Source organism: Lynx rufus, unplaced genomic scaffold, assembly GCF_022079265.1.
Source record: "Lynx rufus isolate CCGP_SWC_20201006 ecotype Redwood Valley unplaced genomic scaffold, mLynRuf1.p SCAF_4, whole genome shotgun sequence".
Lineage (NCBI taxonomy): Eukaryota > Metazoa > Chordata > Mammalia > Carnivora > Felidae > Lynx > Lynx rufus.
The window spans coordinates 136,780,047-136,799,128 of NW_025814856.1; the positions used below are offsets into that span (position 1 = coordinate 136,780,047).

A 19,082-nucleotide genomic window follows, 5' to 3' on the forward strand; every position below is an offset into this window, starting at 1 on the left:
ATATAATTGTGAGTTTATTTCTGGGTTTTCTATTCTGTTCCATTGATCTATGTTTCTATTTTTATGCCAGTACCTTTTTTTTTTTTTTTTTTTTTTTTTTTTTTTTTAACAATCTCTACAGTCAACATGGGGCTCAAACTCACAACCTGGAGATCAAGAGTCACATGCTCTTCTGACTGAGCCAGCCAGGTGCCCCAGTACCATACTGTTTTGATTACTACAGCTTTGTGGTCTATCTTGAAATATGGGATTGTGATACCATCAGTTTTGTTCTTCCTTTTCAAGATTGCTGTGGCTATTCAGGATCTTTTGAGGTTCCACACAAATTTTAGGATTATTTTTTTCTAGTTCTGTGAAAACTGCTGTTGATATTTTGTTAGGTATTGCATTAAATCTGTAGATCGCTTGGGTAGTATGAACATTTTAACAATATTTGTTCTTCCAACCTATGAGCATGAAACATCTTGCCATTTCTTTGTGTTGTCTTCAATTTGTTTTCATCAATGGTTTATAGTTTTCAGAGCACAGGTATTTCATCTCCTTAGTTAAGTGTATTCCTGGGCATTTTATTATTTTTAGTGCAATTATAAATGGGATTGTTTTCTTAATTTCTCTTTCTGCCATTTCATTATTAGTGAATAGAAATCCAACAGATTTCTGTACACTGATTTTATATCCTGTGACCTTACTGAATTCATTGATCAGTTCTAGTAGTTTTTTGGTGGAATCTTAGGGTTTTCTATATGTAGTAACATGTCATCTGCAAATAGTGAAAGTTTTACTTCTTCCTTACCAATTTGGATACATTTTCTTTTTCTTATCTGATTGCTGTGGCCAGGACTTCTAGTACTGTATTGAATGAAAGTGGTGGGAGTGGTCATCCTCATCTTATTGCAAATCTTAGGGGGAAAGTTCTCAATTTTTTCATAATTGAATAAGATTTTAGCTATGGGTTTTTCATAGAAGGTATTTTGAGGTATGTTCCTTCTAAGCCTACTTTGTTGAGAGTTTTTATCATGAACGGATGTTGTACTTATAATGAAATGTATTTGAATAGCATTTCCTTGACCAGTATTACTTTACAGCAGTGTTTCCCAAATGGGGGTGGTTGTGTACCCCAAGGGGAAGACCTTTTTGGCTGTCACCCTGCGGAGGTGGTACTGGCATCTATTGAGTAGACAGACCAGAGCTGCTGCAAGCAAAGCACACTACAATGTACAAGATAGTCTCTCTCTATAACAACCACAACAAACACCCAGTTCCAAATGTCATTAGTGCTCAGGTGGGATAAACTGCTTGAAAGCAAAACCATTCAAAACGTTTTCTTTTCTTTTTTTTTTTTTTTTTTTTCATTGAGCTTTGAATGCACTGAACAGGTCAGGTTTTTAAAAGGAGGATCATTCTAGACAAAATCTGAACATGTGTAGTCATAGTCTGGAGAAACTAAAACATGGCCCCAAATGACACTACTCAGAACAATTAATGTTAAGTATATAAAAGTGTATACAATTTTCTAAATGGACACAGCTTTGGCATAATAATAGATCTCCACTTATATTCACTTCAAACTTTCATTTTTCTGTCTGGTACACAATAGGTAGTCAACAAATATTTGAAGTGAGGAGGAAGGGAAGGATCTATCTTCTTGCACCACACTTCAGGGTATTTTATAACATTAAGCCAAGACAATGGACTACATTAGGTTATTAATATGTCTTCCAAAGTTCTCCCTTCCTCCATATTACTAGAAGGGAGCCAGCCAGCCAGAGCCATTCCCTAGTCTCCCACTCTGCTAGCTGTGTCCACAAAAGTTCTCACCAATGCACATGATGCTGTTTTTCCTTAATTTCCTCTCCTGCCCCTTTGGGATGTGCACATGGCACTGACAGTTTCAACCATGCCAATGAGGCTAATTCCCTAACGGGAGCAGTAGGATAGATATGATCCAGGCTGTTGAATAATCACTTGGCTTAGAACTACCTCCCCTGCACAGATTACTCACCTCCAGAATGGCATTAAATAGTATTTAATCTACCATACTTTGTTACAGCCACTGATACATGGCAATTCTACAATTTGATATCCCCTATGATACAACCACTATAAATACATTTTATCTGAAGAAATGTTAAGATGGTAATTTTTTAAAGTTTCAGTGCAAATAATACTCAAAAATCTGTATTATATAGTCACTTTATAGTGATTATAGCTTACCAGGAAGAAATGCCATGTCTATAATACTGTTAATTCTCATTTATCCAATCTAAAAGGAAAAAGAAGGCACACAAGAAACCTAGATCTGATTGCCCAAGGAAATCATTGTTTCAGTGAGGTACTGTTCATGTAAACTCATGCTAATGGCAGCAAGTTGAACTCTGTAAAATGTAGGCTAAAAGACAATTTTGACTCCAAAAACATTAAAATTATAGCATTTTCATCTTCTCGCCCTTGTTCCCCTTTGATTAAGGTACTGATAAAAATTCTAGTAGTGAGAGGGAAAATAAGTGAAGGCCAGAAGATTCCACAAACTAAACAATTAGCATAAAATAGATGATTTCTTAATAGGTTATATATTCAAATTGTTAATATTCAATTAAATTTAATTCAAAAGCCTCTGTATCTATCGTGGTTTCAGGAAATATGTACCTGCTTCTCCTTGAGTACATTCTCAAACCTCACGGTATTTTCCTCTAGACTTCATTTAGCATATGTATTTAGTCAACGATTTATTCCTACTTTGTGTGGATGAGGGGGAATCATTGATAAAATATTTCTTATGCAACTGCAACATATATATATATGTTAAGCAGTTCATATTTTCCATCAATATTTCACTTTTTAAAATATAACCCCCATAATAAAAATTAATGTCTTGAATATCACATCTGCTATAAAGCCATGGACTTTTACTGGGAAATATTTTTTTTAATTTTTTTTTTTTTCAACGTTTATTTATTTTTGGGACAGAGAGAGACAGAGCATGAACGGGGGAGGGGCAGAGAGAGAGGGAGACACAGAATCGGAAACAGGCTCCAGGCTCTGAGCCGTCAGCACAGAGCCCGACGCGGGGCTCGAACTCACGGACCGCGAGATCGTGACCTGGCTGAAGTCGGACGCTTAACCGACTGCGCCACCCAGGCGCCCCTACTGGGAAATATTTTTACCTTAAAGAGGAAATCAGTAAAAATACCAAGATATATATTGTAATTTTTTTTAACAACTTCTCCCCAAAATCATATTTGTGCATTGTTCTGAGAAGTCTATGGCCATTAAACTGATGATCTATGCAATTTTTTATGATAACTTGAAAATCAAAAACATGAGGAGAGCATGATTAAAAAAGTAAAAAAGCTGGGTCTGAAATATCTTTTGAAAGATTCTAAAATTCTAAAGAATTTGAATGCCTCAAAACAGAATCATTTCTAAATTTTTTCATGGTACAAATTTCATGGTATGAATCTTTATATCTGAAAAAAAATCACAATTTACATATTAAGTTAAAAATATTTCCTACTTTCAGAGAATTATTACTTTTGACATTTAAAAAAATTTTTTTTAATCTTTGAGAGAGAGACAGACAGACAGAGTGTGAGTGGGGGAAGGGCAAAGAGAGAGGGAGACACAGAATCTGAGGCAGGCTCCAGGCTCTGAGCTGTTAGCACAGAGCCCGACGCGGGGTTTGAACTCACGAACTGCGAGATCATGACCTGAGCTGAAGTTGGATGTTTAACTGACTGAGCCACCCAGGTGCTCCTATTACTTTTGACATTTTTTAAAAGAAGGTTTACTGCTCTCCCAATTGAACAGGAACATACTGATTACTGATAGAGTAGATTTTTGAATTTTAATTCAGGAATAAGTTTACCTCATAATACGAAATTTAAAAGTTTCACAATCTCTCTCCTTCCCAATTTCTCAGTGAGTTGCTAATTTATAATCTACTAAAAGCAAAAGACAACTAAATGACACATCTGGACCCAAGTAAATATTTCCCCAGTTTCACTAGTGCCCGTGAATGTGCCCAAGGGAACAATCAGTATATGACCACAGTGAGTCTATGACAGTTATATGAAATGGGATCATCTACTCTTAAAAACATAATTATTTAAAATCAATCACAATTCTCAAATTTAAAAAAATGACAAAAAGCTTTCAGAATCTCCAAACACATCAAGTTCACGGATGCCACGTTTTCTACCTGAGGTAAATCGCAATCTCTCTGCGCTTCCTTTTTGTTTGATCTATGAACAAAAAGGAGACCTGTGTCAGTTAGGGCTTCTCCACGGGGGCAGCACCCTAGGAGATGATTTGGAAATAGGCAGAACATTTTGTTTTCACAGGGACAGGCACTTAGGGGGCAGGGCTAGGGGTCCGCCACACATCCCACAACTGTCTCCAGGGTCCCCTTGAACTTTTACGTGTCGCTCTAACCATTCCTTTCATTAGAACCTTCAGTTCAGCAGGACGACCTGAGCTAAAGAGTAACTCCTTTTTATGTATAAACAAGTTGTTTTAATTTCATTTTAACAAACACTGAATTTTCCAGGGACTCAACTCCCATTTAAATGTGCACTTTTGTTTGGAACTTTACCAAGTCGTTCACCATTTCAGAAAAACATCGCCTCATGCATGGCACATCCACTCACTGTATCCGATCCCAATGCAGCCAGGATTCTTTTGCAGTGATTGCAATGCTGTGAGTAGGTACAAACCTGCCACTCATGTGCCTCAGTATTTATAGACTGAAATTTGTAATTTGTTATAAATTACGTCCCTGTTACTTTATATCACAATTAGAGGAGTGTATTGGCTATTTTTAACATAACCTACTTACATATGCATTTATCCATGTATTTCATTGCAGGATAGTGAAAGAGTAATACAAAACATTTTATTTATAAAGGGGGGGGGGGGAGTGCCTGGATGGCTCAGTCAGTTAAGCATCCAACCTTGGCTAAAGTCATGATCTCTCGGTCACTAAGTTTGAGCCTCGCGTTGGGCTCTGGGCTGACAGTTGGGAGCCTGGAGTCTCCTTCTATTCTGTGTCTCCCTCTCTCTCTGCTCCTCCCCTGCTCACACTCTGTCTCTCAAAAATAAATAAACATTTAAAAAAATTAAAACAAAACAAAACAAAAAAACGTCTCTAGGTTTGGAGGGATGCAAACCACTAACCTAGAATATGTAATAAAAGGCTCTTTGCAACTCCAACATTCCTTGATTCTATGAGAAACTTTGTTTGGCAAGCCCTGATCATTAGCAAGCCTTTACTTCTACTCTTATGTTTAAAAGTATTGCAATTAAGTTAAAAAGAGAAGTAAATATGGTTGCTAAGGTGATACATAAAAACACAGACTCTGCTAAACTCTCAACATTTGTGCGAGCAGTGAGAAATACCACAGTAGCTGATGTCTTTCACAGGTTAATAGAGAGCGACAGAAAAATAACCTAAGGTAGAACTGGAGCCTTCCTATGTATTTGGTCTCAAAAGACTACACTAGTGGCCTCACAGGTAACCTTTGTTCTCTCCTTGGGCTGAATGTAATACATGTTAGCGATGTGCTGCCTTAGCATTTCTTAGCATGTCTCCCACGAAGTTCATTTATAAAGAAAATATACATTGGCAAGCAATGCAAATGTTTCCAACGTGGAACAGGATGAATACCTCTCACAGCCAAGCTGCACACAAGTCTACTTAGCAAAGCTTGTCATTCAAAAAGCAACACCTTCAACTCATTACTGGCTTGCAGATGGTATAAATATACTCCCATTTTTTCTGGGGCAATCATTCTCTGTCATCAGACTGAGGGATAATGATGATCCTCACTGTACTGGTTTCCAGTTTGTGAAAATAAACTGTAGTCACCCCTTCCCCACACAACTGGATCCTTAACACTCCCACATTCACTCTATCTGACCATCCACCATTATTACTTCTTTACCCCACTATATTAATGCCCATAGGGGGGCAACAATTCAACTTTCCATAGACTTCCATACGTTAAAATAACCCCTAAGACAAAGTTGGAGGACATACTCCTCGGTGAAAAAAAAAAAACAACCCATACTTCATGTATAATAAATATAGCCATCCTGGCCAAATGACCAAGAGCCAGGAAACACCTGATTACATACTTAGTATTCAATATGAAAGAAAAAAGAATAAAAATTAGGTTTGACTAACATACCAAAACAAGTATAAGATAAAGAACAACCAATTATAAAATTGTCCATCAAGAAAGTTTAACATTATTTATAAAGCAACAAAATGTTATTGAGGTATTTAAGTAACATATCAGAAGATAACTCTTCATGAGTTTTGAAAATTTCGAAATTACTAGATCAGATGAACAAGTAATAAAACTATTTGAAGGTATATGTAGTTTTTAAGGGATATGTATTAGTTTTAACTCATGAGTTTCTGAAAATAAATCACTTATAATTTATAAAGAAAGGAAAATCTCAATTAACAGCAGTATCTTTTGTAAATGACTCTCACAATTTTTCTTCCTCACCTCACATACACGTAAGATATCAAATTTCCAATTTTCTGAAAACTTACCACCAAATAACCACAGGAAACAATACAGCTTAGGTCTCAACTTCCCCATACTAAACAGTATAGTTTCAGTCCCCACCATTAGAATGACTATCCGACTTCATTGTTTGGATTTATAAAGATTATGGGGTTGGCATTTAGGTTGAGGGGCATATTTAACCAGATGAAACATTTTAAATCTACAGGATTCAAAACCTGGAAGAAGCAGCTTTGCCACTGGCCCTTTGAAAAAAGAAAAGGATAGAACAACGGGACTTGGCCCTAGGAGCTTCTTACCCGCAGGGCCTCGATGACCAGGTCTCTGGCCTCCAGCTCCCCCTCCATCACGCTGAGAAGCATCCGAAGCTCTGATTTACTGAGGGTGTCCACATCAAACTCTTTTTTCTGTAACACAAATATTTAAAAAGCAATGAAAAAACTATTAGTAGGACAATACACACATCTTAAAGGTTTGCAATGGACTGTTTTTATCGCAGAGGCTCAGCAAATCCCAGAAGCACAAGGGGCCCTGTTCAGTAGCAGATCATCTATACTCGGGCCTTTTAGGAGGAAAGGTAAAAACTGTAAGGCCACTGGCCCAAATCTCTTCATGAAGGAAATCTATTTTCCCAGCCTGCCTGCATACCTGGATTCAAAATCTCTTCAAACTGTAACACCAACTGAAAGTCTCTGGAGTTTCTATTAAAACAGGCCTGGTATATGTCCAGGAGAAGTTGCAGGGGTAGCAAAGAAAGCACGAGAATGTATTCCTAGAAGGGCCCCAATGTAAAGGCTCCTGGGAGGTTATTATAAATTCCGGGACATCCAATAATAACAGGTCATGTTTATAGAACACTCCGCAGCAGAGGTAACCAGCTGGCAGCCTACAGCCAAATCTGGCCTACAGATGTGTGTAACCTGGGCCACAAAGGGTTTTGTTTTTAACTCAGCCAGCACTAAAAAAACAAACAAACAAACAAACAAAAACCTGAGGATGTCACCAAAACATCCAGATCTCTGGCTTCTCTTCAAAATTCAGATGATCAGTTAACCCTGGACCCACATTCCCACAGAGCAATAATCTGCAGCAGCCCCTTTAGAAGGAATATGCTCTTGGCTTTGCTACCCCACTCTCCCCACCAAACACCTACAGACACTCACAGGGCAGGCATATGTACTTTGAAGAGGCCTGGTCCACCACCCACATTTAGTCAACTGGGTCTGCGGTCAGATGAGTCTGGAACCTGCTGTATGAATACCAAACGCTTTGTTAAGCAATACCTTGTAGCTTTTTGCCATTCCAAAGGCAGGCTGGGGCTGGAGTACGTGAGCCTTCCACAGATTCAGCTACACTACAAGGTAACAGCACCACGGCCCAAGGGACACATCCTCACCCATCACCCTTTCAGCTCCACAGTCTCTTCTCCATTCCTTCCCTGGTAACTGCATCCAATCTCACCTCTTAAAATCCCATTACTATACCACAGATGCCCAGTGCTTTTGTCTCCAACTCTGCCCCCTTTCCTCACAACAAGTTTCATGGGCAGGTCTTAGGGCAGCCGCCTTAGGATCAACTAGCGTGCTCACAGCCCAGCCTGGGCAAATCCACAGCCTGAGCTCCTCTACACACAGTCCACTGCGCCCTTCTGTGCAGGGACTCATTTGATAAACCCACTCACCATCAGAGGGAGGGGAGCATATGTTCATCCCCAAATGCCTCAGAATACCCAACCTCAGAAGCCATTCTTCAGGACATTCCAGAACATTATTTCACATTTGCACAGAACCCAAAGGTTTCCAAAGTATTCTCGAAAAAACCAAATCTAATCTGTAAGATAGCATCTCTATTTTTCAGTTAAGAAAACCACAAGTCAGAGAAGTTAGATCATTCAACTAGGAAATGACAAAACTACAACTAAGTGCCCGTCTGCACACTTTACCAGCACAGTGACAACACTCTAAAGATGAAAAGTAGTGCCATTCTATCAATCAACTAATAGGAACCAGTTTAACACCCTCATTATCCTTGTGATGACACAGAAGTAAACATGGCAAGCCCATAAATGATTCCACGGGCTTTCGAACAGGCATAACCAGAACTGGCTACTTCTCAGTTTCAAAGAAACCTTCTAGAAGGAGATAATAATAGTATAAAGGTCAAAGAGACCAGAGCTAGCTGGTTGTCTAAAGAAAGATTTTAAAAGGGTCTTTCTCTTAAAATAGTTTCTTTTTGCACATATATTAGAGAAGTTATTTGGAAAGGCAGGGGCTCAGGATGGAAGAAGAGAAAAGAAGACTACAGTAAGCCTAAAGGATATGTTATTTCTAGGACGCCCTTGCTTAGAAAGTTAGCTTAAGAGACATTCCCTGTCAACGGTAAAATCTAATATACTAGGGCTCAATTTCTGCTCCCACTACATGTGGCGTCACATAGGTCTTAAAACACGGTTGTTCTCAAAGGCAAGCGTGCCTAAGAATCACCTGGAGACCTTAACAGACTGATACAGGTCTGCAGCAGGGCCTTGTATGTGCCTTTGTAACAAGTTCCCATTGCTGCCGGTCCACGGACCACACTTGGTGAGGCATTTCTGTATCTTACCTGATCTCTTTTCTCATCTACGGAATAGAAATCCTAACATCTACCCTATGACGTTCTTGTGAGCATGAAACAAGAACACATAAACAGAGTAAGTGCTAAATAAAAGTGGTAATTGTTACTATCCAGGCTGAGGGCACCCAGATATTTTATGTAGAGAGGAGTAGGCTGTTGGCAACAACACCATTGCTTTGAAAATCTACCAGCCTAAACCAGCCTAAGTCCGATAAACTCAGTTTATTGACTATGATGAAAGACTCTTTTCCCACTGAGATGGAAGGGTGAGCTGCAATTCTTATGTGCTTTAGAGGCTAATGTTTTATTAATGCTTCTGCTGGTTGTTCTAAAGATTTTAATTAATTGTATATTTTATTGTCCTTGTTTCCCCGAAGCTTCACAAGCAAAGCACTCCACTTTAAATACTAATAAATTATGAAAGACATTGCCAAGATTCTGATTCATATTAGAGTCAGGAGAGCTTGCTCTGGTTCCATCATCATCAACATTACATGTGACCTGCAACCAACACTTCTGTTTTTTTAATATGTCACCATCAATTAAAAGGGAAATTCGTTAAGGTAAAAAATCACTGCTATGAGGGTTCTCGCTAAACCATTGATTAGGTTACACAGAATGTTAAAAAAAAAATCTGTTTCCCATCACAATGTATTAAGTGATGCACTATTTTAAATACATAGTTTGTCTGCCTGCCTGCTACTCTCTCCCCATACCTCTCACCCTTGGGTCCTCACTAAAGATGCTATTACTTCCTGGCCTTCAAGAATATTCTAATAATATTCTCAAATCGTCATTCTCCAGGGCTTAACATTTTCATCCACTATTCTGGTATAACAGCATAATAAAAAAAAAGTATATGAAATCATATTAGAAGTCCTTTATTTTACAAATAAATTCAAAGCACCTTAGTACTGTTAGAAATTTAAGAAGCCCCAAAGCAAAAATCCCAAGAACGCAGTCTGTTAAGTTTCACATGAAGTAGCATCTACCGGACTTGATGCATGTGTGGTACCATAGTAATTAGATATAGAAAAATTGTTAATGTTTTTTGGCTTAAGAACAAAATAATTATTCTGAATCTTTTATTTCTTAAACCACTTTGAGCCATGATTGACATACAAAATGCTGTACATATATAATATGTACAACTGGATAAGTTTGGAGATATAGGAACACCTCCAAGCTTCCCATTTTTTTGATAGATTTTATATTTTAAAAGACAAACTAACTTGATAACCTAATTTTCCAAAAAAAAAAAAATAGGAGACAGAATAGACATAAATGCCACCACTTACATAAAAAATTAGAATCTCTATCAGGAAATCCATGAAAACATGATAGCCCCACGCTCCCACCCCAAAAAAAAAAAAAAATCACAGCAGACATGTTCACACACTAAGCTTTTTTATTACTGTACTTGCTTTCCTAATTAAAGAAAAATCCAGATCTCATTTTTAAGTGATAGCAAGGCATTCAAAAGAAAGAAAAAAAAAAAAAAAAACAGCTAGATTTCAATTCTACAGGCCACCCCTGTCTGTCATGTTTGATGTTTGCCAGGAAAAGGACTCCAGGAAAAGTGCTTCTTAACACCTAGTTTTAAAAATCTGGCATAGGCAGCTTCAACTAATCCAAAGTCTGGTCACCGAACAAAGAGAGGGCCTTCTTTGGGACATAAATACATAAGCTGGAAGAGAAGACAAAACCCCAAACTCTTACTGTTCAACACAGCAGTATTCAACAAGGTCTGGGGTGGGCGTGGGGAGGGCATTCTTCCAGATTTTCTTATACAGACCGAGAGAGAGTGGGAGGGAGTAGACAAAATAGAACCTGGCTGAGTAAAGTCTTCTTCAATTGCCAGAACTGAACATAGGCCAATACCAGTTTCCCTCACTACCACTCCACACCCTCACCTCTAAAATACAGGGGTTTATGTAGGGAATTTCAACAGTCACAGCCAATTAGGGCCAGAAGATCCTTACCCATATCCTTTCAGAATTAATGGAGTCAGAACATTGATGGTTGCCAAAAAGCATTTAAAAGAGACTTTAGGCAACAGTGGCTTAATGTGCCCTTCAGATCTTTGCCCAAACTTACCAGTTACGGTGAATATGTAGTGACCAAACACAAAACCAGCCATGTTCTCTGGCACTTCCCACAAACATCAAGAGCATCTTCTCCAGTTTCAAATCTAGTGGGCCACCTACCCTACATGTGGATCAATGAATTTACCACATGGGAAGGAGGTGAGATATCTCAGAAAGCCAATGGGTTAGAAGGACTTAATTTCATCTGTTTGGATCTGTTTTCTCAGTGGTAAAATAAGAATGTTGTACTAAGTGATCTCTAGAGTCTCCCCCAGGTTCCAAATGTCCTGATTTGACAGACCATCAGGGTAACTGGATTACTAGACTGAGGAAATTTTTAGGTCATTCCACGAAGACTTTGAGAAACAATTTGAGGTCAACTGATTTTTCCACTTTGCTCTGAAGTTACAATGTAATTGTAATTTCCTTCCCAGTCTAATACAGAATGCTAATTAATTAATAAGGTGCATTTAGAACTTTTTATGTAAGCAAGATTTATGGGTTGGGGATGAATAAGAGGCATAAATAAGGGGAAAACAATGAAATTCATATTGAAATTTCAAGGAGAAAATAAAAATCTGAAGACTAGATCAGTTACATGAAAAAAATCCAACTTTTTCCAGGTACATAGAACATTTACAATATTAAGTAAATGTGAATTCAGCTAATTATATGGATTTTCATGATGAGAAGTACATTTTCCTGCTCTAAAATTATTTCAAGTCTCTGACATTACATCTTGCTTTGAGATTATTTCTCCTGGTTTCCCTCTATAGGGAGGAAAGAATGTTACTGATAAAGTTTGCATACCTTTAATTTTGTTTTTCCCAATCCTTTGTCTTCTAATTCACCGGAATCCTATCTTTCTTGAGGACCTAGCTCAAATCCCACATCCATAGGTCTTTACAGACTCTACAGACTCCAGAAATCTCTCCTTCCCTACAGTCTTACAGTTTGCACTATAACTTCACCAGTCAAGTAATCACATCCTGCCTTGTGCATTTCCTCATATTAAACTTATTCATCTATCTTGATGCTCTATTTCCTCACCCCTACTAGAAATGTCAAAACAGCAAGAATATATTGCATCCTCACATGACGTTACCTAACGTGTATGCCCACCCACTTTTGGTAGAAAATGCCTATTTCAGTATACAAACACAAAGCAGGTAAATCACCTGTAAATAATAAGATACAATGTTATGGCCTACTCTAAGGCCAACTAAGTAACTGGTCAATCGTTTTCATTCATTGTTTCAAAAATCAATTAGAGTAATCTAAACTAGGGCAACTTGGCTGCGTGGCTTTAAAGCAACTTGGGGCCAGCTCTCCATGGCCTTGCACCTCAAATCAACCACACTGCCTGAGGTCTTTCCTGCAAGACAAACATCTGAGTATACTGGAAGGAGGTAAAACTGACAAGTAAATAGAACGACAGGAAGGAAACCTGGCAATGGATATAACCAATTTTAAGTAGAAGAAAACTGGAATGAAAAGCAGAAAAGTGGCTCGGTCAGGGGTGACAACCTCTAATAAGCGTAGCCACCTCCCTTTCCCTCCTTTCAGATCTCTCAGTCTCCATTTCCTCTTTGGGGGGAGGGAAGGAAGGAAGGAAGGAACCAACCACATCTCAGATAAAGCAAGTGTCTATTTCCATTCTAACTAAGCTTTTCAATGTTCCATCAGCCCTACATAGCACTTCCCCACATGCGAACTAGCTTCCAGATCCAATAACTGTCCCTTAAGAAGCTGATAATGCATCGAAGAATATCATCTTGATTATCTGTAGGTGGCAAATGGCAGCATGCTGATTTTCAAATGAAGAGGCTGAAACACAGACTGCTAAATGACATTCTTACAGTTACAGAGCCCTTCTGTGGAAGAACACAGGCCTTTGGAATCATCTTTTTGCCTCTTCAATGAAATACAAAAATGTCAAAACCAAATCATGTATATTCTACATTGCATTTTGCATCATATTGTACACAGCATTAATATGATTTATTTTTGTACAAGTTACTTACAAAAGATTAACAATTTTTTAAAAATTCTTTGACCTTAATGTCATTATCACCTTTCTTGTACTTGTTCTCCATTTTTTTTTTCTTTACCTGACATCTAAGAAAAAAGACAAGCTTCCTTTTTCATGTTATAACAAATCTGGCAAAGGAGTGCCAATAGAGAACAATACAATTGAATACATTCAAATAAAGTCCTATCTAGGGGAACCTGGGTGGTTTATTAGTCAATTAGCATCCCACTCTTGATTGCAGCTCAGATCATGATCTCAGGGTTCAGTTAATGAGATTGAACCTCGCCTTGGGCTCTGTGCTGACTGTGGAGACTGCTTGGGATTCTCTCACTCCCCCTCTCTCTCCCTCTCCTCTGCTCTCGCTCTCATTCTCTCTCAAAATAAACTTTAAAAAATAAATAGGGGCACTTGGGTGGCTCAGTCCATTAAGCATCCAACTTCGGCTCAGATCATGATCTCGAAGTCTGTGGGTCCCAGCCCACGTCAAGCTCTGTGCTGACAGCTCAGAGCCTGGAGCCTGCTTCACATTCTGTGTCTCCCTCTGTCTCTGTCCTCCCCCACTTACATGCACGCACTCTCTCTCTCAAAAATAAACAAACATTTAAAAAAATTGTTTTTTTTTTTAATAAACAAATAGGGGTGTCTGGGTGGCTCTGTCAGTTAAGCATCCTATTTTGTATCATGTCATGATCTTGCATGAGTTCGAGACCCACATTGGGCTCTGTGTTGACAGCTCAGATTCTGTGTCTCCCTTTCTCTCTCTTCCCCTCCCCCACTCCTCTCTCTCTCTCTCTCTCTCTCTCAAAAATAAACATTAAAAATATAAATAAAGTCTTTTCTAAAGCAACATGCAGATGTGCTTAGGTGGCAAAGTATATGGGGGCAGAAAGAAGAGAAACTATTCCATCTTTCCCAGGCACATTTACAGTTGAATTCTAGTCCCAGATTTCTGGGCATTTGCAGACTATTCCAAAGCCTTGCCTAACTGTCTTCCTGCCCAATCTTCCCTTTATTCCCCTTTTCCTGTTTCCAAACTTCCTTCCATTTCTGCCTTGACCCCCCTCAATCATCAGCTCCCTCCAAAACCCCAGTGGGTGATTTGACCTTGACTCTATTATAGAAAGAATTCAGGATGGGAGGGATGCAGTTACCATCTCAACCATTATTCTGAAGACAGAATCTAAAGGGAAAACTAACAGTGTTGGATATTAAATTAAAAAAAAATATATATACCTGTGAAATATCTGAAATGTCACTGAGAAAAGCAGTTTGGAAAGAGACAATACACAAATAAAAATCAGAAAGAACAACAGCAAAAAAAAACTCAGAGAATCAGGGTCATCTTTCAGAAACAAGAAAAGCTCTGTAACAGCTATAATGTTAATTACTACAAATCTCAGACCAGTTTCATGACATCCAGTAACACACAAAGTAAATTTCCTAATTAGCCAATCAAAATTAAGTATTATAACACAGCTTCCTGTTGAGTGTTCATTTTCTTTCTTCAGTAAAGATTAGTGAACACCTACCAAGTATGTGCCCGGCACAGTGCTTAACCTTTGCTTTCTTTTAGAAACAAAATCCATACAGCTTTTCTTGAAGGAGGCTGCTTGTCCTAGCCACAGCCTTGCTGTCCATAAGATCAACAGCAGATATTTGTAAATGGCTGAGTAAGTACTCAGTCTGTGAAACATTTTCTCACCTCATAAAGTTACATGAAACACAAGAGGATAGAACCAACTGGCAATCAGGCTGAGGCATGGATTCAATCAAAGAGAAGACAAATGCTTCGCTCTAAACAAAACTGCTCCTGCGAGAAATGTAACAACAACAATACCAACAACAATAAAGTCAAAAAACAGGCACAAACAGAAATACACATTTACAAAGAAAAAAAGTGAAAAGCAGCATGTTGAAAACATCAGTTATATTCTAATTGTGGGGGAATATTTTAATCTATTCCCTCAACTTCTAACCTATCTTTCTAAAGCACACTGTTGAGACTTAAGTTGAGCCCTGTAGGCTCGCGTTGGAAAGCCCCTCACATGTGCCCCAAGCCACCTTTCAAAGAATCCTAAGAACCAGCCACATGGCATACAGCTTCCTGCAGTCTCCACTTCCAAGTCCTCCTTCCATCTCAAGACCCAGCTCAAATGCCATCCTTCTGTGGAATGTTTCCAGGTCCTTCCACTAGGGATCATCTCCATGACTCTTCTTCCCCAGATTCCTAATATAAATTATTCGTGCCTTTCATGACACCATCATGTCTGATTTGATTCCTTGGTATTTATCAGTTTCCACCATGGGAATGTGTTACTTCAAGGCAGCAAAGATGTTACTCATGATGCCACCATCTTGGTGAGTGGTCAGTAATGTGTTAAATCTGAATTATTCCCTACTTAAAAATTATGTGTGAAACTTTCAATTTCTATAGCTGCCATATAACTATAGATTTTTTCAAAAGAAAGGTTGGCAAAATTGGCTAAGAAAGTGCTTTCTTTGCGTTTACATTCAATACTGTCACTTGGAAAACAAATTTCCATGGTACTAGCTGGTTAATATGTTTAACATTACTATTTTGCATTTAATAAAACCATAGTCCAAGTTTTTTTCTTGTTACTATCACCATGACAACAAAAATTTATATCTACTTTTTGCATATTAGCTGCTCCAGAAAAGTCCAGAATGACAAGAATGTTGGTCAGTTTTCCAAACATAGCATTAAAAAGACCTCCATTTTCCTTTCACTCTTAAATTCTTTGGTGACAATAAAAAAGCAGGAAGATTTCTGTTTTCCATACTGCCTTATCCATTAGGAGTTATTTTCAGAGTAGAAATAGCAATATAGCCTATAAAAGTCATCACATTTGGCTAAAGCACTGAAAATAACCCAGGTCTCTCGCATGGTTCACAGCAAAGACTATTAATATGATCCTATTGAATAATGTAGCTGTTACCCAGCTTTACACTTGGGATGCTTTCAGGATTTAAACAGCTAAGAACAAGGATCACAAACTAAATTTAAAACACTCCACTGAAAATCACATTAAGCTGAAAACTATAAATTAAACTTGTCTCTAAGCAACAATCTAAATAGTCAAAACTTAGTGAAAACACTCACTTTCAAAAATAGCCTACTGCTTTGGAGTCTCCATTGGCTCATGACTGCCAAATGTACATATAAAAATGCATAATATGTAAACTAATTTGAAATGAAATAAATCTCTAAAATGAAAAAAAAAGTTCCCCAAAATGAAAAAAAAAAATTTAAGTTCTCAGTTGCCATGAACCCTAAATGCATAAATATGCCTTTGATTTTTAACCATTAGATAAGAAGCAGTTAAAATGACAATTATCATTCCTCAACCTAGCTTTAATTTAAAAATCAGTCTAAGTCAAGTGGCTGCTTTGGGAGGACCACACCTCATTAAATTAAAAGTAAAATGCCCAGTTTACTATACAATAAGCCATCATCAGAATTTTACTACTAAGTCTTAAGTTATTAAAAAAAAACACTATTAGATTAAGCATCCTTATTGCATTTTCCTTAGGATTCTATAAAAATAACAAGTTTTACTTTCACAGATTTTTCATGGCTATTACCATTAAACACGGTGAAATTATAAAATCCCCACCTATCCACAATGAAAAATCAGATTCCTGAAAATTTTAAACAGCAGAAAGGGAACACTGACCTTAACACAAAAATCTGTCTGGTGTCCAAGATTCTGTTTGCAATCTAACCCAATAAAACTACAGAACAGCTACAGACCATAAATCAGATGTTTGTGTTTGGTTTAATCATCAGGTGAATAAATACTGAGGGTAACAGAAAGAAGCCTGTTCTAAGTCGATTAAACAAATTCAACCTTCCTGGGAAACAAACACACACACCCTACCTCTTTCTTTTCCCTCCTACTCCTCTCCCCATAGCATCTCCTGGGGTAGAAGGTACCCAATCATTTCAACTTCCCAGAGAGGCTGGTGTTGTCTTAAGAGCTGGCTTCCTTATTATATTTCACAAAGGGTAACTAATACACTGCATCACAAGAGAGCAGGTTTCGTTTGAAATCTTAAATTCACGTTTTCCAAGCAAATAATGAAAAACCAATTTTCCTAAAAGTTTCAAATTAAAACTTGCAAGTTTCACAAGTGGAAATCAGGAGCCCTCTTCCTCCTCCTCCGTTTTTCCTCCTCTCCCTCTGTTTCTCTTTTCCTCCCCAGGCTCAGCTCAAGTAGCTTCTTCCACCTCTCTCTCTCTCCCTCCAGAAAACCCCACGTCCAAACAGGGAAGAAGTTAAAGCAACCCAGATTTTTCACACCTGGCCCTGCCCTCTGCTGCTCGTGCACCGACTCTGCTTAGGAAAGAACTGAGGGGCCTCCATGCTCTCCTCCCGCTCTATCCCACCCGAAATCTCCGGCTAGGGCAGCGGGATCGCGCCAAGGGTGGGAGGCGCTCCCAAGGGCTGCCTTTCTTTGCAGCTCCCTGCAGCTCCTGCAGCTGCTTCTCAACGCCCAAAACGTTTCCACCCAGGAAACGTGGGTCCAGCCCTCCCCCAAGGTACGGGCTGGAAACCACCATTCAGTCTGTGCACGGGGATATTCTGGGGCGGAAAGTGGGGCCGGCGATGGATGGAAGCTCATTCGGCTTCCAGAGCCCAGCGAAGAACAATGTGTTGCCACTTAGGTGCTAAATCTCCACCTTGCCCGGACATCTTCTTGGGAAGAACGAGGACACCTTCCCACCCCTCACCAAGTGGCGGGGCAGCAGGCAGCTAGAACCCAAAGCTCCGACGCGCAGCGGGGGGCAGCAGCGCCCACAGCCGGGCACCGAACCTCTCTCAAGGGGCCTCAGGCACAGGAACACACACACACAATGGGCATCCCCACACCTGCCTGGCGATGACCCGTCTCCCCCTAGCCGCCTTCCGGGGTCCGCTGAGAGATGCCAGGCAGCCCCGAGACACTAGCCCTCAATCACGCGCACAGCGGGAGGCGAACAATGGGGGTCAAGTTCGCTTACAAACACACCCCAGCCCCCGCCCCTGGCCAAACCCCGCCGCAGCCGAGGGAGTGGGCGTAGGGGTCGCTCAGGACGCACGCAGGGAGCCCCGAGAACCGAGCGGACTGGGACTGCTTCCCGCGGGGCAGGGAAAGGACAAGAAGGGATCCTGAGCCCAGGCAGCCGCCTCACCCGCCTCGACCCGGGCTCCGGCCGTGAAGCACCGTGGGGAGGGGGCACCCCGGGGAGCCGGGGCTTGCGGAGCGCCCCAGGGGGGCAAGCCCGGTGCAGCCGGAGCCCTGGCCCGCGTTTACACCCTCCCCGCGCCCACCCGGGGACCTCGGTTACCGCCGCCTCCGCCGTGGCCCCCGCCGCGTCCTCCGGGGCGCGGGAAAAATCGGGCTCGCAGCTCGCGCCGTCCGTCGCCATCTTCCTGCTCTAGCGGATCCGAATGCGAGCTCGGAGCGGCGGCTGCGGGTTCAGCCCTCTCCGCGCGGGCGGCGCTTAACCCGCTGCGGTCCGGGGACGCGGGCGCTCGCAGCCGGGCCGCCGGCGCGCTCCCTCCTCCCCTCGCCACCGCCCCCGCCGCCTTAACCCGCTGCGCGCCGGAGCGCCGCCCGCCGCCGCCTGGTCCCCGCCCCGCGGCCCCGCGCCCGGCTGCCCGCAATCAGCTCGTGGAGGTACGGAAAATGGGCACGCGCACCCAGCCCGGGGTAGGACCCGAGGCGCAGAAAGGGGACCCAAGGCGCAGAAGGGGCAACCAAAGCCCCCGACGAGGTGAAATCAAAAGCCCGGTAGGTGATTCTCCCGGCACG

The 19,082-nt window shown here is 40.5% G+C and overlaps 1 protein-coding gene across 1 annotated transcript in view; it reads right to left on the reverse strand.

Annotated features, from left to right (window-relative positions):
- Positions 1–18,788, reverse strand: part of CTTNBP2 (cortactin binding protein 2) — a 148,734-nt gene extending 129,946 nt beyond the window's left edge. The window contains exons 1-2 of the mRNA XM_047097409.1: positions 18,616–18,788; positions 6,833–6,940 (exon numbers count right to left, since the gene is read on the reverse strand). Of these exons, the coding sequence (XP_046953365.1) occupies positions 6,833–6,940; positions 18,616–18,696 (189 nt within the window). The 5' untranslated portion in view covers positions 18,697–18,788. The remainder of the gene's footprint in view (positions 1–6,832; positions 6,941–18,615) is intronic.
- Positions 18,789–19,082: the final 294 nt, after the last annotated feature.